General features: G+C 49.0%; 1 protein-coding gene and 1 pseudogene across 1 annotated transcript in view; one reads left to right on the top strand and one right to left on the bottom strand.

The window, feature by feature from the left end:
• LOC139585528 (uncharacterized) overlaps window positions 1–23,620 on the top strand; it is a 69,575-nt pseudogene that overhangs the window by 35,908 nt on the left and 10,047 nt on the right.
• LOC139585527 (uncharacterized) overlaps window positions 1–23,620 on the bottom strand; it is a 69,246-nt gene that overhangs the window by 36,897 nt on the left and 8,729 nt on the right. The window contains exons 10-12 of the mRNA XM_071418338.1: window positions 23,229–23,366; window positions 20,166–20,322; window positions 20,038–20,103 (exon numbers count right to left, since the gene is read on the bottom strand). Of these exons, the coding sequence (XP_071274439.1) occupies window positions 20,038–20,103; window positions 20,166–20,322; window positions 23,229–23,366 (361 nt within the window). The remainder of the gene's footprint in view (window positions 1–20,037; window positions 20,104–20,165; window positions 20,323–23,228; window positions 23,367–23,620) is intronic.

Raw genomic sequence — 23,620 nt, 5'->3', positions numbered from 1 at the left:
GTTACCCCAGAAAGTTCATCTGGCCAAGAGGTGGGGAAATTCATGGGCCATTGTGATGAGCAGGGATCGTGAAGCAGGTGTAAGTGTACAGAGCAAGCCGCTCCCTGTCAGCCCCTGCTCGAAGCAGTTGTAACGTGGGGGCACAGCAAGCACAGCTGCAAACAATCACTTGGCGAGCATCCACCCCAACCAGGCCAGAACTCCAGCCAGGGTCTTCAGGGTCTTCCTCTCTGTCCTTGTGACGGTCGTGAGGCAAATGAGGGAAACTTCAGACCATCTCTTACAACAGTTTACTTTATCTCTTCCTCAACAATCCCCCCTCTGGGAGATATCTTCTGTTATTGGGCCCTTGAGTGTCACTGCATGACTGATGAAAAATTCATCATCCCATTGTGAGATGCTCCGGCCAGAGGGAGGAGCCAAGCATTCCTACCTGGATATAATTTGACATTTGGAAGAAGAGAGACAGCCTTTTCCCACTGGATTCCCAGAGGAGCAGCTTTCTTTTCCACTGCATTCCCAGAGGAAGTCCAGGCCCATCTACGCCACCACTGGAGCTTCAGAGGAAAACTCCACCCTTCTACAGGATCACTGCTTCAACAAAACCCCACCTGTCACTGCAGGAGCACTGCAGCCACCATTTAATAGGACTGCTACCACCACTGTGACCCACAGGGTGTCAGGTCATATTCTGACTCTGCCAGTGGGGTTTTTTTGTTTGTACTATTGCGTTTGTATTTTTAGTTTTCCTCGTAAATAACTGTTATTCCCATATCTTTGCTCGAGAGCTTTTTAATTTCAAAATTATAATAATTCAGAGGGAGGGGGTTTACATTTTCCATTTCACAGGAAGCTCCTGCCTTCCTTAGCAGACACCTGTCTTCAAACCAAGACAGAATGCCATCCATATAATGTAGGATAATGGCATCTGGGAGAGTCCTTTGGATGGGAGATAGGACAAGGGCCATGTACCACTGGCATATATAGGGGAGTTTTTCTCACTTTGGGGGAGGACTCACCGGTGGTACCGCTTCAGAGGTGCCTGTCTGTTCAGGGAGGGGATGGAAAAGGTGAATATGGGAGCATCTTGAGGATGGAGGGGGATGTTGAAAAAGCAGTCTTTGATATCAACGACCACCAGTCTCGAGTCACAAGGAAGCAAGGACGGAGAAGGAAGGCTGCAAGGGACCCATGTCCTCAATGACCTTGTTAATTTTACAAAGATCATGGAGGAGTGTCCACCTGTCCTTGCCAGGTGTTTTGAGAACAAAGACAGGGGAGTTCCAAGGGCTGTTGGAAGGTACAATGTGGCCCTTGGAGAGCTGCTCTTCCACAAGAAGCTCAAGGATATGTAATTTCTCTGTTGAGAGGGGCCACTGATCCACCCACGGTGGGGTGTCAGTCTTCCAGGTGATTGTGGGGTGGTGCACTCTGCAGTGGCCCCAAATAGAAATCCCGGGACAGAGGTGGAATATCAAGTCAAGCTCCCCACTGGGACAACAGGTCCCTGGCCCACAGGGTGGTGAGTGCCCTGACTACAAATGGCCTGATGGTGGCAGTTTGGCCCTCCAGTCCCTCTGTTGTGATAATACGCTCGCTCCTCATGGAGATGGCGGCTCCTCCAATCACTGAGGTGACTCCAGTGACAGGAGTCAGCTCCTGGTTCAGGGGCCATTGAGGTTGTGTAATGATAGTAATGTTGGCCCCTGTGTCCACCATCCCTTGTAGGTGGATGTCATTACCTTTATTCAACTGACTGCACTTTATAAGGGGCTTATCTTGGCCCATGATTTCAACCCAGAATGCCATTGGGTGCTCTGGGATATTGTCTATGCTTAATGGCAATAAAAAGGCTTGGGCGATCACAGTCTCTCTGTGCAGGAAGTGTGGTGGTTTTGTGCAGCAGAAAGTGACTGTGATTTCGTCACTTGGCCCAACAGTTTGTACTTCCACTATAATATGTATTTCATTTGGTCCATGAATACATTACCTATTACCAGCACATCCCTCAGGCCCTCTAGGGGTCCATATTTTCTGGTGGGAATACGATAGAAAGCAGAGTCATCAAATTGTATAGACAAAGCACTCACCAGTTGGTGTCACGTCCTGACCTGAACTTGCTGGAAAGCCTTGGTCACTCTGGTCTGTTGTTCGGAGTATGAAGAGCTCCGCGGGAATTTCCCACGTATTGGACCTCCAGAATACTGGGGAGGGTACAGTGAAACAGCTTTCCATTTGCTGTCTTCACACGGGGCCACCCTGCAGTCTGTTGGAAGTTTTTTGGCTGATAATGCTGCTGGTGGTGGTGAGGTTACTGGTGATAACAAAACTGAGAACAGTTGTTAGAATGTCTGTTGCAATGCATACAGTGTGATGAATGGCACCCCTTTGGTGGCTGCTGGTCTTTAGGCATTTTGTATTCTGGACAGTCCTTCAAAAAAAGGCCCAGTTCCCAACAATTAAAACATTTTGCAGTGTCTTGGGATGTTAAAAAGGCCCTCTCCCTTAGAGATTGCCCTTGCCACGGTGTGTTCAGTGGAAGATAATTTGGTGCAGGCCTCGTCCATCTGGTTGATTGTAGGTTCTGGGTCTTAATATTGTTTTGCACTCATTGTTTGCCTTTGCCAAGGCCATTTTATTTAGCACTTCCTTCTTGGCCTCTGGGCTTTCTATTTGTCACTCAAGTGCAACTTTAAGTCTGTCTACAAATTTCATGAAAATTTCACTTGCCCTTGTTTAATGTTAGTGAAGCTCTGTGTATGTAGGGTGTCGTCAAGAGTGAGGAGCAGGGATGTCTTTGCAGCAGTGGTGATGCCACTGAGTGCAGCTTCTTGTAAGTCCTTTGCTTGGTCTTGTGGCTTCTGGAAGTCACCTTCTCCTGCCATTTATTCAAGGGTTAAATTTGGTTTGTTGGCATCTTTTGAATATGTGTCCGCCAGTGATTGGAGATGCCTTTTTTACTGCCTCTCCCACAGCATGTACTCGACCGGGGTGTGAGACTCTGTCCAAAGTTTCTCTCATCTGCCTCACAATCGTCATTGGGGACCACTGAAGAAAAGACCCTTGTCTGAAGTTTCTGGCCCTGTTGGAGAAAGTTACATGCCAACGGCTCCGAGACCTGAGCACAGTGCTAAGCTATTGTTCACAGGTGTTGTTTGCTGTATGCTGCACTGAGCCCAATGAAAGAAGAAGGGGGCATCTTGCCTTTTTGCAGCAATAGCCTTGGAAGCTGTCCCACCTCTCAGCCTGGCTGGACTTCTCCTGAGTCTTGGGTGGTCCCCCACAGAAGACCCTCACCTGTTTTACAACCACCGTGACAGACAGACTGAGATGTAAGGAGCCTCTCCATCAAGGAGTGAGACATGAAACCCCCATGTGAAAAGGCCCCTCTGCTCCTTCCAAGGACTGGCACTGAAACCCCCAGCCCGGGGCAGGTGTGTGGGGGAGGCAAGCTGACCAAAGCGAGATGTTTGCCTGCAGGTTGTGACCGCTGGACCAAGAACACAATGGCTCTCGTTTACTGCTGAGAACATGGACTACCTGTTACATCTATTCTTTATTGTATCTGTTTCCCCCACTCCCTCACAATTTTCAATAGAGTTATCATAAAAAAAACCTCTGAGTTAGCGAGAGATTTCAAGATCTCCCCAGACGTGACCTGGTGAACTCCATCGGCTGGACATCAAAGGACTTGGCTGTTCTATGTTTGGTAGCTATATACCTTCCTTTCTCTTCCTCCCTCTTTTCCTTATTTTTCCCTTTTTTCCCCAATTCCTCCCCAATGCATTTGGTTATTCAATAAAGGTGCATTTGTTTTGATTATCACTGCAAACCCCCCTGTGCCGTGTCGGTTTTTTGCACCCTGAGATCAAATCCACGAACAATCACAAAACCCGTTCGTAAGGATGGATTGTGACACAGAGAGCGTAGGCAATTCATGATATTTTTATTTTCATGCACGACCAAGACACGGTCAGAGAAGGTGGCTTCCAGAAATTTTTTTAAGAAATGCAACCCCCAACCATATTCCTTAGCCACTTTGCAGAGCTCCTTCAACTCCCCATAGGGGATCGGTTCCCAGGAATTGATTGCAGTCACTCTTCTGCTGTGTTTACATATAATTGGCAAGCCCACAATCTTTTTGGTGAGCTCTGAGCCCTCCCAGTGGCTTCCCTCTGCAGCTTGGCCCAGTGATCCTCAGACTCAGGACTGGAATCCGGGTCTGCAGAATCCCTATTTTCATCCTCCGAGGAGGATGGAGGGCACTTGATGACTGCATGGAGCCTCTTGGGGCAGCCAGAATCTGCCTGTTTGTGGGCAGCTGTGGAAGCCAATATGGGCTCCTTCTGGTCTCTGTCATCACCACTTCTGGCTCCAGTGTTGTGGGAATGGGAATGGGAGGGACCATCAGGAGGAGTCAAGAGAGGAAGGGGTAGGGTTGGTGGGCACAATGGGGAGGGGATTCCCGATAGAGAGGGGAAGTCCCAACATGGACACACTTCCTGAAACAGAAGGGAGGGGCAGGGCGCGATTACAGGAATAGAGGAAGTGGGAGGAGGGTCAGAGGTGTCGTTTTTGGCAGAACAGGGAGGTGACAAAATGGCCATTGCCTTTGTGGGGTCAGCACCATTTTGTGGAGAAAGGGCAGAAAAACTTGGAGAGGGAAAAGACAAGATGGCGGGGCTGGCCACAGTACCAGCACTGTCTGGGAGAACAACTGGGGGTGGTAGAACTGGGTACATGGGCATTGGTAAGAGGGTTAGGAGAGAGCCCAAGGCAGCATGGCCAGTGCTGCCCTGGAGAGGGGACAGAGGACACTGGGAGATGTCAGGGTGATGGTAGCAACCCTGCGCCTGCTGGCAGGATCCATCTCCCGATCCTCCCTGAGGCAGGGAAGAGAGTTTAGGGATGTGAGGGGAGGAACGGGGAGAAGGGGTGTTAAACTGGGGTCCCGAATGTTTCCCAACATTTTCTACAGACTTAGCAATAAGGCCAAAGGATAAAATTTCCCCACTGAAAGATCCCCTTTAACTCAAAGAACATAGAATCTTTTCCCTATATGGTCCCAGAACTCATTAGAATGAATTCCCTCATAACATCAGGAAAATACTTGAACAACCAATGAAGAAAACATTTTAAATCTCCCTTTGAAAAATGAAAATTTTCTCCAACAAGGATTCCTTTAACTTGGGTATAAACTTCCCTCTGTGGGTGGGTCAGTTTGGCTCCCATCCCCACACTTTCTCCCAACATCCAAGAGGAAAAGAAGGCAAAGGAAAGACAAAAAAGGGTGACCCCCAAATATAGTACTCACATGACAGTGGGTCAACAAAACCTCTCCAGGTTGTCTGTCAGCTTCAACCGATCTTCTCGCCTCAAGAACGTTGCCGGTCGCCTGTGCGATTCCCCAATAAAACTTAGGAGTCTCCTCTGGGAATTGGCTGCTCTGAACATGGCTTAACTTCAGTAGCCAAAAAGCTACTGAAGACACCTCCAGGAATGCTCCGGACAGGTCCCTGTTCAGGCTGCCAGCTGTCACAAGCCACAAGCCCGTTGGTGGTGGAGAGAGAGGCAGCGGAGCCGTGACCTTCCAGAAGTGTCTCCAGTAATGAAGCCGCTTGGTGGCACAGGCACTCACACACACACACACACACACAATCACTGCAGCACACACTTCTCTTGTAGAATCAACAACGACAAAGAAATGGGAAGGGTCTTTGTACGGATTCCAGAGAAGGAGGTTTATTCCAGCCACGCACAAAGGAGTTCAGGGACAAAGACAAAAAGAACAGTGGAAGGTCTGGGTTTAAATACAGGGGACATGGGGGGGCGGAACAGAGCATCAGGGCCAATGGGCTGAGGGCTCAGGGCAGTAAAGAGGGGAGACGAGGGGTGGCAGCCAATAGGGTAAAGAGGGTGGGACACTGAGGCAATATGGGGCCAATGGATAAGCAGGGAAGGGAGAACATTCAAGGACATAAATATAAGGAAAAAGGGAGGGAGAGGCCAACAGTCCAACCAGGGAGGTAGAACTGGGTACATTTGCATATACAACAAAGCATCCTGGAAGAGGGTCTGCTCAATTGCCCTGAACAGGGGAGATTTCTCCAACTTGGGGTCTGTCTGTCTGTCCAAAGGTGTATAATGGCCTTTGTTCTGTAGGCCCACCGGCCTCCACAGACACTCAGTGGAAAAAGGGGTTTGAAGCTTTGTTTGTGAAATTTGTGGGACATGCAAACCAGAATATTGCAGCCCTCATGACTGACCACCTGGCCAGAGAAGGAAGCCACTCAGACCCTGTTGGGCAAACCCACATTCCTAGTGAGGCCCTTGAGGGTATTACTGAAGCTGCGCATAGCACATTTTTAAAGGTTCCTGATGCTGTGAGCCACCCAAAAAGTATTTACTTATGTAAAGCAAGGACTGGCGGAGCCTTATATGCAATTCAATGGCTGCTTGAAACAAGCTCTTAAAAGACAAATTGAGAATGACATTGCCAGACAGGTGTTGCTTTCAAAATTAGCTGCTGAAAATGCTAATGAGAATTGTAAAAAACTTCTGAAGTCCTTGTCTAAGGAGGAGCCCACCCTGCTGTAAATGATAGAGGCATGTAACCACCTGTGTGCCTTCAGCATAGGGCAACCATTACTAATGAACCTTACTGTGGGGACTGGTATAGCAAATGCCTTTGTGTGGAAGGGGCCAACAGCGGGCCTGTTAGCTAAAGGAGTGAGAAGAAAGGTAAGAAGCAAGAAGTTGATAAGGATTCTCTCCAAGGCTGTAACTAAGGAGACCAAGAAAAGTGAGGAATTGAAGAAAGATGAGAACTTTGCAGCTGGATGAAGTATTTTTAGAAAGTCAGTTGAAGTCACTGTAACTTATTACCAATGATGTTATGTTGATTTATGGTGGCCAATGGTTAGGGTAGAAGAAATATAAACAATTAGAAAGTGTATAAAAGGTCAGCCATATTCGATAATAAAGAGTTGCCATCTGAGACTGCTTGTGGTCTCTGCCTTGTGTCATGACTGGCCTGACAGTGACATCTGGTGACCCTGATGTGATTCAACACCCTTAAGAACATACTTGATCTGGACCCATACGGGCTCCTAGAGACTGGCAGCCATGACTCACTGGGACGTAGTGGGGGAGGCGGCGTTGGTGCAGCTGAGAATGGCGGGTGGAAGCCACAGGGAAGCCCAGACCTGATTTTCTCCTATCAAGACACCTGGAAGTAGGTGAGCCACCAACTAGTAATAATGGGAAATAATTTTTCTAATGAAGAAGAGACTGTTTTGGCTACATGGAAAGTTTTGTTAAGAAATAAGGGAATTAATACTTCAGACTATGCCCTTCGTAGTATATTGCTGTGGGCTAAATCACAGGATTTTGGCACTGATCCCGACACAGCATTTAGTGTTAAAGCATGGGAAAAAGTCGGGGACAGACTGTAGGAAGTCATCTGAGTGGGAGATAAAACTTGTCAATCCAGCTGTTACCTGGGGATTGCTTTTTGAGGCATTAAAGGAATGGAAAACCGAGCGAGAACAAACAGAGCAGGAGGTGGATGAAGAATTGGGGTTGATAACAGAAACTGATGAAGGGGATGAGTCAGAGGGGGCCTCTGATGGGGAACTTGGTGAATCTATCCTTGAAGAAGGTGCAGGTGCCATGCAAGTTACCAGGCAGGCTACCAAAGCTTCCAGGAAAGCTGCCAGAGCTTCTGGGCTGGATGCCAAAGCTTCTGGGACAGCTGCCAAAGCTTCTGGGAAAACTGCCATAGTATCTCCTTCTCAGACTCCTAAACCTCTTTATGTCACAGCTGCGCAGCAGCTCCTGATGGTGCCTGTATACACCACACCACTGCACCAGGTAGCTGAAATGTCTTTAGCAGAGAGAGAAACCCAGTCTTCTGCCCCCCTGCTTCCCTCTGCTCTAGCCCAGCCATCTGCCCCTTCGCTCCCCTCTGAGCTGCCTGAACAATCTCCAAGGTCGTATCCTCCATTACCTGACAGTGACAGCGACAGTGAATCAAGTGATGAGTCGCCCGCAGTAACATCGGAGTTGGGGCAGGGAACTGTTGACAGTTCACCTTCTAATAGCTGTAGCCCTACTGCCCCATGGACTTTGCCCCCACGTCAAGTAACTGGGCTTCCTTGAGAGCCTCAGTGTCCTGGGTTGACTATATGATGCTTTTATCCCCAATTATGTTATGTTGAATAATAAGTTTTGCACCTTATATTATGTTGAATAATAAGTTTTGCACCTTTAAGAGTGTTCCAGAGAGTGAAGCAGCGGGAGAGAAGAAGCAGCAGTTTTTTTTCAGACACCGTACTCACTCCTCCACATTTCTGCCCCTGGACTGTTGTTGTCTGCGGATGGACTGACAGTGGGACAGAGCTCTCTTTTGCTTTTAGTTAGTTTTAGCTAGCTGAGGCAAAGAAGTTCCCTACTGTGGGGACTTTTGTTTTTTGCCCTTTTCCTTGGAGCTCCTGAAACCCGCTCTGGACTGAACACCCAGGGGAGCACGGGCAGCTGCATCTGTGGCCCACCAGGCCGGGCCTGGCCTGCAACATTTCCAGCACCGGAGGGACTGATCAGAGACAGAGTGAGCTGAGCCGCAACCCGGGGAGGGACTTTCTCAGTTTGTCATCTCTTTTGGAGTGGCAAGAGATTTTATTGTTTGATATTGTTAAGGTTTTGTTGTTTAATAGACAGGTTTTTTCCACCTTTCTCCAAGGAGGTATTATCTCCCAGACCAGTTGGGGGGAGAAGAGCAGATTGGATCTGCTTTCCTACTGGAGCTCCTTTGGGGGATTCTCTCCCAAATTTGCTCTAAACCTGGACACTCAGGAGTTTTGGGAATTTGTTAGGAAGAAAGCAGCTGAAGAAAAGAATTGGGACATGATAGAAAGATTAGGTGCTCCAAGAGTACCTCAGGAGAACAGTGCTAATGCAAATGTTGCCTGTGATAACCCTATGGCTTTTCCAGGTTTTAAAGCAGCTCCTGGAACAGGGCAGGATGACAGTCATCACGTCTTTGCCTGGAAGGTTGTGCAAGATCTCCAATCCAAAGTGGCTCAGTATGGCATTAATTCCTCAGAGGTAATGCAATTAATATGTGTAATTAATGCAGATATGCTTGCACCTTATGACATCATGCATATTGCTACTATTTCATTCCAGCCAGTACAATACGGTGTATTTCAAGAAACTTGGAGGCGAGTGGCTGAGCAGAGAGCTGTAACAAATATGCAGTTGCCTCAACACGACCCTCATCATGCTGTGGGTGTTGATGCCCTACTGGGCACTGGGCCTTTTGCTAGCCCAGATTCACAGGCAAGGTGGGATCCTTCAATTTTGGCACAAGCTCAGCAAATTGGCACGAGTGCTTTAATTAAATCAATGGAAATGGCAGCTCCAAAACAGAGATATGATACTATACAACAAGGGATGAGAAAACCATTTTTGCAATTTGTGGAAGAGCTTGCTGCAGCCATTGAAAAACAGGTAGATGATGAATCTTTGCGACACAAATTCTGTATACATTTGGCTAAAGAAAATGCAAACTCAGGCTGCAGAAAGATTATTGACACTTTACCTGGGGAACCCACATTGCCTCAAATGATGACTGCTTGCTCAAAAGTTGGTTCAGTAGAGCATAAAATAGCAGCTCTTGCTGCAGTTCTAAGACCTTCATCAAAATGCTATAGTTGTGGACAGCAAGGGCAAGTAATGGCACAGTGTAATACCCAGAAAATAACATCTAAATCAAATGCAAGCAGCAACGTTATGTGCAACCATTCTGCTAAATTTGGGCACTATGCTAAACAATGCAGGAGTAAATATCATGCAAATGGTCAGCTGTTGCAGGGAAACAAGAAGAGGAGCACAAAGGGGCATGTGGGAAAACAAATACCCCAAGAACCACAGCAGCAAATGCGGGCCTCCCCAGCACTGCAAAGCTAAACATTTGTGAACAATACTCAGGCGCAACAAGTGGGTCTGCAGGGATTGATATACCCACCACTGACACAGTAACCATTCTGACAAAAGAAATGTGCAAAGTGCCCCTCGATGCCTATGGTCCAATAGGATGGGGATTGAGTGCATTTTTGATGGGAAGATCAAGAACTACACTTAGAGGTATTCATGTGCATCTAGGACTTATTGATGCTAATTATTTAGGACAGATTCATCCTATGGTACCCATTTGTGACCCTCCTGTCACTATTCAGAAAGGAACTTGCATTGCTCAACTCGCACCTTTTGTGAGTTCTGTTCCAAATACAGTGGACCGAAGTCGTGGCACAGGAAGTTTTGGATCAACAGGAGTACCTCAAGTGTTCTGGGCTGAGAAAGTTACGGAGAACCACCCAGAAAAGACATGCATCCTCACTGCCAGTGGATGTCATCCAGGAACCATATCAGTAACAGCCTTGATTGACATTGGAGCAGATGTCACAATACTCTCGTGACTTTGCTGGCCTCAATCGTGGCCTCTCACTCATGCAAGTTTTGGACTTCTGGGGTTGGGTGGTGCTACAACAGGTGGCCTGTCAGCCATTGTAATTAATGTGAAACATCCTGATGGCCAACAAGCTAACATCAGACCCTATGTTGCCGATGCTCCTCAAAGTTTGTGGGGATGACATTGTTTATCTCAATGGGGTGTCAAAATTACTACGGATTTTTAATGGGGGCCACTGTGATGCAGGGCAATGAACGTCCAGTTGTAGCCTTGATATGCTTGACAGATAAACCTGTCTGGGTTGACCAGTGGCCCCTTACTAGCGAAAAGCTTACTGCCCCGCAAGAATTAGTCACAGAACAATTTCAAGCAGGAAATATTGAAATATTCCTGGAATACCCCTGTTTTTGTAATAAAAAAGAAATCGGGAAAATGGAGACTTTTACATGATTTACGGCAGATAAATGCTGTAATGGCAACAATGGGAGCTTTACAACCAGGCTTTCCTACACCTACAATGATTCCACAGGAATGGCAAATAGTTGTCATTGGTTTGAAAGATTGTTTCTTCACTATTCCATTGGCTGAGCAAGACAAAGAAAAATGTGCTTTTACTGTGCCTTCCATAATCATGCTGAACTCTGAACCCAATAAAAGATATCAATGGAGGGTACTTCCCCAAGACATGAAAAATTCGCCAACTATTTGTCAATGGTTTGTGGCACAGGTCTTGTCAAAAGTGCAGGAGCAATTTAATAACTGCTACTGTTATCATTACATGGATGATATCTTGTTGGCATCTGATAACAAACAACAGTTATCAGCTCTTAAACAATGTGCTGTAACAAATTTGAAAGCTTTTGGTCTGATCATTGCCCCAGAGAAAGTGCAGGAACACATGCCTTGGAAATACTGGTATGTTAGTGACTAACACTCAAGTTATGCCTCAACCTGTGAAGTTAGACATTGATGTTAAAACTGCTACTGATGTACAGAAATTGGTTGGTTTAATAGGTTGGATTAGATCATATTTAGGCATAACTAATCATCAGATGCAACTATTGCATGATTTGCTCTCAGGCACCACCTCCTCTACTGATGAGAGGCAATTGACCCCAGCAGCAAAGACCCTAGAAGAAATTGAATTAGCCTTACCACACACATTTGTTAACAGATTAGATACCTATGTTGGTGTTCAAGTGTTTATTTTGAAGGACCATTAAATACCGTGTGGAATACCGTGTCAATGAAGTGATAACTGGGAAGATCAACTGCATATTCTGGAATGGATATTTTTATCTTTCAATAAAGATAACAAAATGTTGTAGTGTGTTTTTATATTTTGTAATACTTTGAAGTAGTTTGTTTTGTATTCCCATATTTTTCCCAAATGGTTTATCCCAGACTGTACCCCCCTCCCTTTACTTGTGTTATCCCTTTCCCGGGATGAGATCATCTCCAAATCCCCACCCTGGCTCTCTGTCAATCACTCAGCATCCCATCCCCCTATCCAGAAGTTTCGGTCCAAGTTATCGAGTGATTAGCCAGAGGCTAGGGGTCAGCCCCCCAAGTCCTGCCCCATACGCTGTTCTGTGTGTCTATTCCCCCAGCACCCATCCCCCAGAGATACCTATTGGTTAGTAAAATGTTATCTACTTTTGGTTTCCACCTCCCTTTAAATGTAACCTTGGGACAGCCCCCGGGGCTCTCGGCAGGAGGCCCCCTGAGGTGCAGGAGCTCCTTCGGGACTCCTTAATAAAACCTTGGATTAACCCCTGCTGGGAGTCGGCCCTTTCTCTTCTACCGATGTCTCTGCCGTCTCTGCTGCAGCGAAGGCAACCAGCCTGAGTGCCCTCAGCACCCTCGGGGCATAGAGAGTGTCTCCCCGCTGTCGGCCGTGTTGGGGCTGCTCCCCCCAGTGTCTGCCAACTCGGGTCCGGCCCAGGGGCTCCTGAGAGGCTTGCAGAGAGACTGAGACAACAAAACAGTAAAACCTCTTGCTGCTCTAAAAGAGAGACAAACTCACCAAGTCCCTCTGTCGGCTGTAGCTCAGCTCACTCAGTCCCTTATCAGTCCTTCTGGTGCTGGAAATGCCGCGGCCCAGGCCCGGCCCGGTGGGCCACAGGTGTGAGCTGCCCCTGCTCTTCTGGTGTTCAGGCCAGAGCAGGTTTAAACAGGTCCAAAGAAAAGGGAAAAAAACACCACAGTTCAGGAACTTGTTTGGCTCAGCTAGCTAAAACTAACTACAAGCAAAGGAGAGCTCTGTCCCGCTGTCTGTCCATCCGCAGACAACACAGTCCCAGAGCAGGAATGTGGAGGAGCAAATGCAGTTTCTGAAAACAAACTGCATGCTGCTTCTCTACCCCTTCACTCTCAGGACAGGTCTTGAAGGTGTAAAACTTATTATTCAGCATAAACAGAACAGACTGGGGATACAAGCACCAAATAGTCAACCCAGAATATACCTCAGGGACCATTCAGTACTCCTTGATGTCACCAGAAGATAGGATTGAATGCAAAAGATTTTATGGGGTTGAAATTTGACAAATCTGCTCTTCCCAAGGAATTCCCATTGTAGGCCTGCGTCCTGATGGAGGTTCCTGCCTCTGGGTTTATCTAGGTACCCTCAGAGAACCAGGAAGATGTGGAGCCCCCCAGCCAGATGCCTTCCAACTTGGATCACCAGGACCACGGATCATCAGGGCTCTGCCCAATGGGGTCACTGGGGATCATCCGATGCGGATCCTCTCATGGAGGATGGAGCTGGAGCAGCGCATAAAGCTCTTCCCACATTTGGGGCACTCACAGGGCTTCCCTTAGTGGCGCCTCCATTGGTGTCGGGTGAAAGTTGAGCTCAATGAGAATCTCATCCCACACTCCCCACACTCGTAGGGCTTTTCCCCAGTGTGGATCTTCTGGTGTTCCGTCAGCTGGCACTTGATGCTGAAGCTCTTCTCACACTCCCCACACTCATAGGGTTTTTCCCCAGTGTGGATCCTCTCATGTTTCCTCAGGCCAGAGCTGTATCTAAAGCTCTTCTCACATTCCACACACTCACAGGGCTTTTCCCCAGTGTGGATCCTCTGGTGTTGGATCAGGACAGAGTTGTGGCTGAAGCTCTTCCCACATTCCCCACACTCAAAGGGCCTCTCCCCAGTGTGGATCACCTGGTGCTGCCTGAGGCTGGAGCTCCAGCTGAAACGCTTCCCACATTCCTCACACTCATAGGGCTGCTCCCCAGTGTGGATCACCTGGTGCTGGATCAGATCTAAGCTCCGACTAAAACCCTTCCCACATTCCAAGCACTTGTGGGGCTTCTCCCTGCCATGAGGCTTCTCCACCAGCTCTGAGCTCTGGCTGGATCTCTGGCCGCCTTCCTGGCTCAGGGGGGGCTCTTTCCTCCCTGCAGCTCCCTGGGCTGGGTTTGCAGCCCCTCCTCGTGCGGAATCTCCAGGGCTTTTCCTCCTCCTCCATCCAGACACGCCCTAGGAATGAAAAATCCTGGTTTGGAGAAAAAAACAAGATGAGAGTGCCTTGGACTGGGAGTTCCTCCTTGCCCAAGTTCATCTCATTAGGTCATTGGGCATCTTGTGTCTCTAAGAACCTCCAAAACACCACAATTGAGCACAAAAGTCCTCCAAACATCAAGACACAGATCAATAACTTCCAAAACATCAACATTCAGCAAAAGCCCCCTCCAAATATAAAGATTCAGCCTCCACAAAAAAACAAAGCACCAACAATTAGCCCAAGAAAGCTCAGAAACACCAAGATTCACCCCCGGGAAAATTGTGGATCCCAATCCCCGGTCACCTGCTGCATGTGGGGGGGGGCAACGCTCCTGGGACTGGGGTCAGAGGCTGCAGATACAGGGAGAGGTGGAACCTTGTGCTGCTTCCTCTTCCTGTTCCTCCTCCTGTGTCCCCACTCTTCCTCACACTCCTCTTCCTTCTGCTATTCCTCCTTCTCCTGCACAATCCCACCTTCTCCTCCCACGGGCATCGTTTGACCCTTTTGTTCCTCAACCCTGCTTCTCCTTCCCTTCTCCTCCTGCCCCAGGCCCAGCACCCGCTGCCGGCTCCCTCTTGCCCCCAGACCCACAGCATCCCACGGCAGGGGCAGGGATGGAGCTGGGGCAGGTCGGGCTGGGGCAGCGCTGGGCTCTCGGCCGCTCCCGCCCGCACTCGGTCCCCACTGCAGCCGCTCCCGCCAGGACAGCGCGGGGGGGCCCGGCCTTGGCGCTGCCCCACTCCCACCTCCCCAAATTCCCCTCGCATTTGGAGAACAGGGCATGGATGGTGTTGGTGTGCTGCAAAGGGACTGGGTGAGGGGGAGTGTGCAGCAATATGCTTAAGGCAAAAAGCTGCAGAAGGAATCTTTGTGGGAAGGAAAAGGATGATGGAAAAGCAGAGGAAGAGAAAAATACTGAGGACTGGGATGTTTTTCAGCAGGGTCTTATCCTCAACATTTGCCAGCTGATCATTTGTATCCCCGGTTTCCAGGAGAGGAAAACAAGGAGGTCAGGGTTTCAGGGGGTTTCTCTGTGGGGGGCAGCGGCAGCAGCGGGCGCAGAGGTGCGGGACCGGGAGCACGGGCTGGGGGCCTGGGGGGAGCTGCGGGGCCGGGCCGGGGCTGTGGGGCAGCCGGGGCTCAGCGCCGGGCGCTGCCTGACCCCACCAGCCCCGGGCAGGGCCGGCAGTGGCCCCCGGCCCCCAGGAGGCTGCGGGACGCCCCGGCCGCTGCCCGGCCCCGTGGAGCTGCCGGCCCTGCCCGCCGGGGGGCGCCTTTGGACACTGCGGCAGGACAGGGACCGGCTCTGGGATACGGGCTGGGGAGGGCACCCTGAGCACAGGGACGAGGAGCAAGGAACACCTGGGAAATACAGATTGTACATGGAAGGATCCAGATTTTCTTCTAAGGATTTGGTTTGGGTCCTTGGAGAAATGAATGATTTTGCAGAAAACTTAGCAGCTGTCAGAAGGTTAGGGTTAGGGTTGAGTTGCTGATGAGAGCTGATTGCTGGGTGCTTGGGACCTCTGTTTTTTTGGGAGTTTTCCCAGGAGCGGGGGAGGGGGGGGACGGGGCAAGGGTGCAGAGATGCCGGAGGATTCAGGCTGGGGGTAGGGGCTGGGCGCAGTTGCCGGCCCTCTCTCAGTTTTCTGTCCCTCTCTCAGGTTTTTGGAGGAAGGCAATTGGAGCCGCTGCTCTTAGGCTGCTCTTTCCACTGCTGCTGACAGAGCCCGTGTGAAAAATGTCTATGATTGGCTTTTCACAAACATTAAAATGAGTATTATACATGTTATGTTAGGAAGTTATGCTGTAACAATCTTTTTAAGTAGTGTGTTAAATGTAGTTTTAGGTTATAACATAATGTTAAAATAGAAACTATGTATGTGGGATAGTTTTTTAAAAAAGGAATGAGGACTCACACCAGATAGCAGCCACAGGACACCTAAATCTTTCAGAGAAGAATATTTTATTGCTCAATTATCAGAAGAAATGAACTTGTTCCTGCCTTGCTCAGCTCTGAAGATGCCATCAGGATGAAGAGGAAGAAGCTGACACTGACCAGACAGAATCCTGTGTTGGAATGGAATTTATGTATCACATATGAGATGTACAAATATGCAATGGGCTATGGTTTTTCACAGTTAATCCTCTATTAACGTGTGTCCTTTTTTGGGCTTACTTTGCCCAGGAAAAGGTACCCGAGCCGTTTGTAACTCTTTGTTTCCATTGTCTTGTATTGTCCTAAATCCTAATTGTCCAAATTTTTATTACTCTAATTGTATTACTGTTTTTATAACCATTTTATTACTATTAAACCTTAAAAATTTTAAAAACAAGTGATTGGCGTTTTTCACAATTTGGTAGCAGAGGATGGTTACCAACACCTCACTGCCGGTGCTTTAGGAGAGTCAGAGTGGGGAAGGTGCCCCCTGCCCTCTTCGGCAGCCTCGCTCTGTTTGCCCTGGGGTGACCGACAGACGCAGGTTATGGTGGACAAAAGGAGACAATAAAACAAAGACAAGGGAAAAAGGCTCCTACAACCATGGCAATTGGCCCCCTAAGAGTAGTAATGTGCACGAAGAACTCGGGAAGGAAAAGGGATTGGTAAGTATTTCTCAGGGGGGATGAATGTGAGTGAATGAGAGGCGGGCTGGTTGTGCCAGACCTGCCAAGTGAGTGCTGGAGTCTCCCATGCTGCGTTTCTGACTTTCCGCGGTAAGTGGCCAGTAAAGAGACAAAGTGAATGTTAAAAGGAGTGAGAGAATCCCCCGGGGTAACTGGGACTGGGTCTCAGAGAGGGGCTGGACCCCTCGGAGGAAGGGAGCAGAGGAGTTTCCTAGCCCAATCCACTAGCAAATGGGACAAAAGGGGCTCCTAAAAACCTGCTGGGTTGAGGGATAAGAGTGCCCAAGATCATCCAGAATTAAAAACTGCTGGGTTGAGGGATTAATATTCCAAGAGCATTCAGGGTTAAGCAAAATTCTGCCGGATTGAGAATATGCTCAGGAGCATTTGGGATTGGACAACACAGGTGGATTGAGAAATAAAAAAATGCCCAAGTGTTGGGGAAGATGAAACAGGAAAGCCTTATAAATATGATTGTCTGGCAAAAGATTTTGACAATATAGAAACTATAAGCAAGATTGAAATCAAAGCAAGCTTTGAGATACCTCAGTTACTGAACAACTGGAAAACAATGGTGTGGCTGGCTGCAGGTAATCCCCTTTTGATGGAACAATTCCCTCTGCTTGCAGACAGATCCGAGGGTCAGAGCAGATCCTGCCAGCTTGGCAGAAGGGGTCCAAAGAGGAGTTTTTATGGTTTAAAATGTAACACAGTGTGGTAATGTAATGATTCTTATAGGCTGTATGTAAATGCTATAGGACGTGCATCTTGTACTAGATTGGCTAGTGAGAAATAGAACATTCGACACAAAAGAAGATTTATTGTGTTGTAATGGGAACCTTACTCTCTTACGCTTTTGCTCTCTTATGTTTTACTCTCTCACCCTCTCATCCTCTCTACCCCTCTCTTCTCTCGGGCCTGCTCCGAGCTGTGCCTGGCAGCTCCAAGCAGGGCCCTGCACCCGGGCCCTTTGCAATAAACCGCAAGTTCCAGGGCCTGGCTGCAGAGATCTCTCGTCTCCGTCCGTCCCGACCGTCCTACCCCCCGACGCTCCTACACCCAAGAGCACCTGGGGTTGGCCAACACAGCTGGGTTGAGGGATATCCAAGAGCACCGGGACTGATCAGAAACACCTAAACTTGTAATAGGTGATGTGAATGTAAAAGGTACCTTATTGTTGTCTTGTTTGTGTGTGAGAGTGAGTCACACACAAAATCAGCCTCAGCTTCCCGGGCAGGTGGGAAGGGGGGGCTGTGGAAAGAGGTGTGTGTGACCCACAAATAAGCCATTGTCCCTTGGGTGGGTGGGGGCTGCGACAGAGCATGTGTGTGACTGCAAACGGGCCATTGTCCCCCCGGGCCTGTGAGGGGGCCGTAGCTGAAGAGTGTGAGTGACACAAATCAGCCTCACAGGTGAACGGGCACCGGAGGCAGCAGAGTCAGGGCCCTCCCAGGAGGCCGGGAGATACTGAGACCCAGAGGCCAACGCCAAGGGGAGGGGGCCACAGGGAGCCGCGATTCTCTGTCAACAGGGATCCACTTTGTGTCCTGAGCGTGTGAAAGAATGTGTGGAAGTGAATGAGAAATAGAAGCGAGGGAATGTAGACAAATGAAAGTATATGTAATGTAGATTGTGTATTTTAAGCTTCACTATATCTCCTTGGAGGGAGGTGGATTGCACTGAAAGTAGTGTGAGAAAAAGGTTTTTTATTTTTAAGTGTGTAGTTGAAAGAAAAGTGGTATTTAGGTTGTTAGTGAAAGTGAAAAACAGAGGCAGATGATGAATAGATAAGATCTTGAAAAATGAGACAGAAAACCAGTAAGTTGGATTACAGGGAAAAAAAAAGAAAAAAAAATAGCCCTTTGGGAGTTATGTTAGGTAACAGAGATACAACTCCTTGCAAAAGGAGAAAGTACAGGGTATGTAGTAGTTGATGGGAACAACATGCAAACTATGGAAAAAGGGAAATTAACCTTAAACTAGTAAGCTCAAACTTGTGAATTATATACTTTAAAAAGAGCACTAGAATATTTAACACAAAATAAAGGAACCATATCTACTGATTGAAGGTATGCCTTTAGCGTAGTACATACCTTTAAAAATTTGGAAAGGAAAAAGATTACTTAATTCAAGAGGAAAAGGTTTAGTACATGAGGAACTTATTTCAGAGGTTTTAGAGGCATTAAAATTACCTAAAAGACATAGCTATAGTACATATTAAGGAACCCCAAAAGGGAAAGACCCCAGAAATAAGAGGAAATAATTTGGCAGATGACGAAGCCAAGGATACAGCAGAAAGTGGAGCTGAGTGAGTTATGTTAATATTAACTCCAAACGAGGAAAAACTGGAAATTCCAAAGTTTAGGGAAGCCGAGAAAAAAGAATGAAACAAGACAGGAAGTGAACAAGATAAATCAGGGAAATGGAAACCTCCTGATGGAAGACAATTACTTAATAAAATGGTTACTAGGAAAATATTAGAAGACATGCATCAGAAAACCCACTGGGGTAATCAAGCTTTGTGTGATCATTTTCTAAGGAACTATGGGTGCACTGGGATTTTTGGAGTAGCAAAGCAAGAAACTGAAAGATGCTTAATTTGCCAAAGGATAAATAAAAAGGTGATGAGAAAAACAACATTAGGAGGTCGTGAGTTAGCTCGTCGACCATTTCAAAGTATCTAAGCAGAAGTTTAGATTTGTTAGGCTCTGGATTTATTTGTAAAAAAACCCATTTAATCTAGAAGAAAGAGAATATGCCATAGGTTAGACAGGAGATTTTAGGAGAATAAAAATCTTTAAAGCATGAGAAACACCCGAGACAAAACAGGAAGAGAACAAGGGGAAATGAAAGGGAGGAGAACAAGAGGAAAAGTCAGAAAGAGAGTGGGATCCTCTGCAGCTCTTGCCCCCTCCGTTCGCGGCCGAGGCGCCTGTCCCGGGTCCCGGCTCGCTGCCCGCCTCAGCTCCGCCTGCCCCGGTTTCCATCCCAGGTGCGGGCTCACTGCCCAGGGCAGCTCCACCTGCCCCGGCGCTGGCGGTGAATTTGTGTGCCCTGCTCCCACTGCCCGGCCCGCGGCCGCTCTGCCGGCCATGCTGGGGAAGATGGGGGTTGCTCTGTCCTGCCGCGTGGGCCGAGGTCACCGCGCCGACCGCACCGAGGGCGGGTCCCAGCCATCCCATCCCCGGCTGCCCTGCCCGTGCCAGCTGCGCTGGGCACCGCCGCTGCTGCTGCCGGGGTCTCCCACCTGCCTTTTCTCTGCCGGGAGCTGCCGGATCAGCCGCCATAAGCCATGTGGGGGCTGCCCACGCTCCGGCTCGGTCTCCATGGGAAGATCCCCCTCTGCCGATTCCGGCAGCAGACCCTGCCCACACTCCGACCGAGCCTCGGCGGGATATCCTCCGTGCTCCAGCGTGGCTGCTCTGGGGGCTGCAGGGGGATCTCTGCATCCCCATGGATCTGCGGGGGGATCTCTGCATCCCCATGGATCTCTGCATCTGGCACCGCCGTTTTTGGAGGCACCAGGAATAGGCTGAGCTCTGCCTGAAGCTCTTCTCACAATCCCCACACCCTTCCCGGCACAGGGAAGCTTTTACCTCCTCACAGCTCCCCAGGCTGGGTTGGCAGCCCCTCCTCGTGTGGGATCTCTGGGGCTTTTCCTCCCCATTGGATTCCTGCGCCGTGGAGCTGTTCCAAATGGCCTCTTCCACGAGGTTCTGTGGCAGGGATTTGTTCTCCCTGGTCTCTGTCCGCAGCTCAGTGCGTGAGGGAGGAAGGACAAGGAGAGGAAGAGACAGGGAGAAGGGAAAAGGAAAAGGCAGGAGGAGAGGAAGGAACAAGAAGGAACAAGGGATGAAGGAGATGGGAAAGGAACATAGATGGATGTAGGACAGAATGAGGAGAAGAAGGAGGGTGGACAAGGAGAAGATGGGATTTGCCTCCATGCCAGAGGGAAGGGGAAGGAGATCCCCCCAGTCCATCCCTGGCAGGATGGCGTTGGCAGTGAGGCTGTCCTGCAGCGATGCTGGGCTGGGAGATGGAGCAGCAGGGAGGGGAAAGGGGCAGTGATTCCTCCTGCCCTGCCTGGCTGTCCCAGTCTGGAGCATCCTGGCGCTGCCGAGGCCCTTGGAGCGTCCGGCACTCAGGAGCCCGGAGCTCACGGCTGCTTTATAAAGCTGACAAAGTCGGCAGGATGGGTCTGGGTATGATCTCAGCAAACTGGGTTTATTGGTACAGGAGCAGGGGACAGAGCTGAACAGGGTCCGGGCACAAAGACAGGGTGCCAGCTGAGGGCACAGGGGTTTTTTACATGGGGTAGTGAGGATGGAGCTGAGGGTCAGGGTCCAATGGATATGGGGGAAAATGTGCAAAGGAGGGGTTAAGGGTCGGGACAGCTAATAGGGAAACAGGGGCAGAGGAATGCAGTAAACTGGGGCCAATGGAGGGACAGAGAGCTAGGGACTAATCAAAGATGGGTAATAGGGGTGAACTAGGGTAATTAGGCCAACAGGCCAATGGGGTAACATAACTTTCCAAAAATCAGCATGTGCCGGCAAAGATCTATAGGAGAAGCAAGCTTGTCACCATAACCTTGAAATCTATTCTTCTTATTATGGACCAGTCCTACACGGGTGGGAGATTGAGACTCCCATGGGCCTCCACACCAGTGCATCTTCCTTTTCCTCGCAGCCTCCTTCTCCTCCGTCCAGACAAAGTTTAGGGTTGTCAAATCCTGGCTTTGGGGGAAGAACAAGGGGTGAGCACCTTGGTTTTGTGAGAAATGAGCCTCACTCTTTAGAATTTTTGGAAGTTTAATAAGGACTAATAAGGGACAAATCAGTAACAGCGCTGGGTGTTGGCAATGGCCAGAGGCACACCGGTTAACCACAGCAACTCTTCTTGTCTAGTTTCTCCATTGTATTGTTCAAATACATAGTCATAATGATTATACATATTCAAACATTTCCTGGAACTCATTTACATGTTCCAGGAATTCTTTAGGTTGGTTTGACCCCCAACTTGCCTTTTTAGAGCACGTGCAGGAATCGTGGATTGCTGTTTTGAGGGTTGTGTGTCACTGCCTCAAAAGGGACCCTGTTCTGTGGTTTCAGCAGGTGACAGTTATTGACAGTGGAAGGGTCAGTGGCAGGGGTTCTCATCACATCCCTTCCTTAGATGTTATCTGACCATGCAGACGCTTTTAGCTATTTCCACAAGTACTTTAAATGAACATTAGCTCTTTCACAAATATCTCTGAGTTGTTATTGTCAGTTAGTTACAAAAATAAAAGCATTAGTTCTTGTTTCACAACTACGGCTACTTCTGTAAAAGTTAACATTCTAATGCACAACACATGGCATCCACTTGAATATTTTGCAAAAGCCAAAACTATAATGTATGTTTTTCACACTGTCCACTAACTAAAATATCATCCATAAATGATGTTCTGAGGATATGAGCTACACACGGGCCAGGCATTGGCCACAAAGAGCTGACAAATTATACTATAGCCAAAGCAGTGAAAAGTGATTACAAACTGTACTATATCAAACTCATTGTGATTAAGAATATTTTGCAGAAGTCAATACCTAATAGCAAAAGCCAGCACTACCTAGTTATTTATAACAAACCCAGGGCAGGTTTTTCCCTTGCATGGAGCACCTGGGCCTTCCCCGGGCCCCTTCTGCCCTCCTGCAGAGCCGGTGGCATTTTCCAGCACACACAGTTTGTAGCCAAGAGCCGGGTGCAGCCGAGAAGGCTCCAAGCGCCTCCTTCCAGGCTGACTCTGCAGGTGCCGAGGCTGCTCTGGGCTCTGCCAGGGCTCTGCTGGGGCTCAGCTCTGGGCCAGGCTGGGCCCGCCCTCCCCTCACATTGCTCCGGGCAGCTGAGTCACAGCGGGAGAGGCAAGGGACACGTCAGGGGAGTTGAGGTTTAAGAGCATTTTTATTCATAAAACTTTCATAACAATCAGGCTGCTCTAACTACCATAACTAACTAGCAATGCTAACTACCCTAACTAACTACCAGTGCTAACTACCATGACTAACTAATTGTCCTAACTACTGTAAGAAGAAGCTGTCCTCAAGTGCTTCATCTGCTCTGCTGCTCCCTCAGGTTCTTTGCTGCAGTGATCAGAGGGGTCAGGCTGGAGAGAGGCTTGGCTGATGATAAAAATGGGTGCTGCCCAAAGGATAAAAAATAAAGAAATGGTTACTTTCCAGAGTCAAGTTCCTCACAGGCTCTGTTGCAACAGGACAAAGGGAAATGGTTTGAAAATCGAGGGAAGCAGGCTCAGATTAGATCTAAGGAAGAATTTTTTAACCGGGAGAGTGGGGAAACACTGACAGGAGGTGCCCAGAGATGTGGGAGGTGCCTCCTGCCTGGAAACATCCAAGCTCAGGTGAGGCAGGGCTCTGAGGCCCCTGAGCTGCTTGAAGATGTCCCTGCTCGCTGTGGGGCACCAGGTCCAGATGAGCTCGAAAGGAGCCTGCCAGGCCACAGCGGGCGAGGATTCTGCTCGCTCTGCGCGTGGAACGCAGCGAGACTGGAGACTATCGGAGGGGGCCCCACATGAAAACCCCTCCCTGGCGCTGCTGCTTCCCCTGCAGCCCTTGGCTCTCACCTGCAGCAGCTCCTGGGCAGCCCAGCGCCGCTCCTCGTCCGGCTCCAGGCTGCACTCGAGGAAGTCCCGCAGCAGAGCCGACAGGCGCCGGGGCTCCTGCAGCTGCGGGGTCCCGTTCTGCCGGATCAGAGCGCGAGCCTGCAGGGAAAGCAAACTCAGCGCTCTGCCAGCTTCCTTCACACCCACACGGGCTCACATCCACCCCGGGGCCTCAGCCCCAGCGCCAGGGCCACTTTCCTCCCTGCCAGAGATGCTGCTCAGAGCTCATTTTGCTATGCCAAGCAAAAAACCCAAACCCTGGGGCTGCCACAGCCACTGCAACATCCAAATGATCTCGCCTTGAGAGCCAGTTTCATTGGCCGGCTTTGTTAGTAGGAACCTCCATCAGAAAT

Source organism: Agelaius tricolor, unplaced genomic scaffold (assembly GCF_023055355.1).
Source record: "Agelaius tricolor isolate 1412-34295 unplaced genomic scaffold, bAgeTri1.0.p SCAF_84, whole genome shotgun sequence".
In the NCBI taxonomy this organism is placed as follows: Eukaryota; Metazoa; Chordata; class Aves; order Passeriformes; family Icteridae; genus Agelaius; species Agelaius tricolor.
Note: the sequence above shows the minus strand (reverse complement) of the source record. Positions and strands in the feature narration are given on the sequence as shown.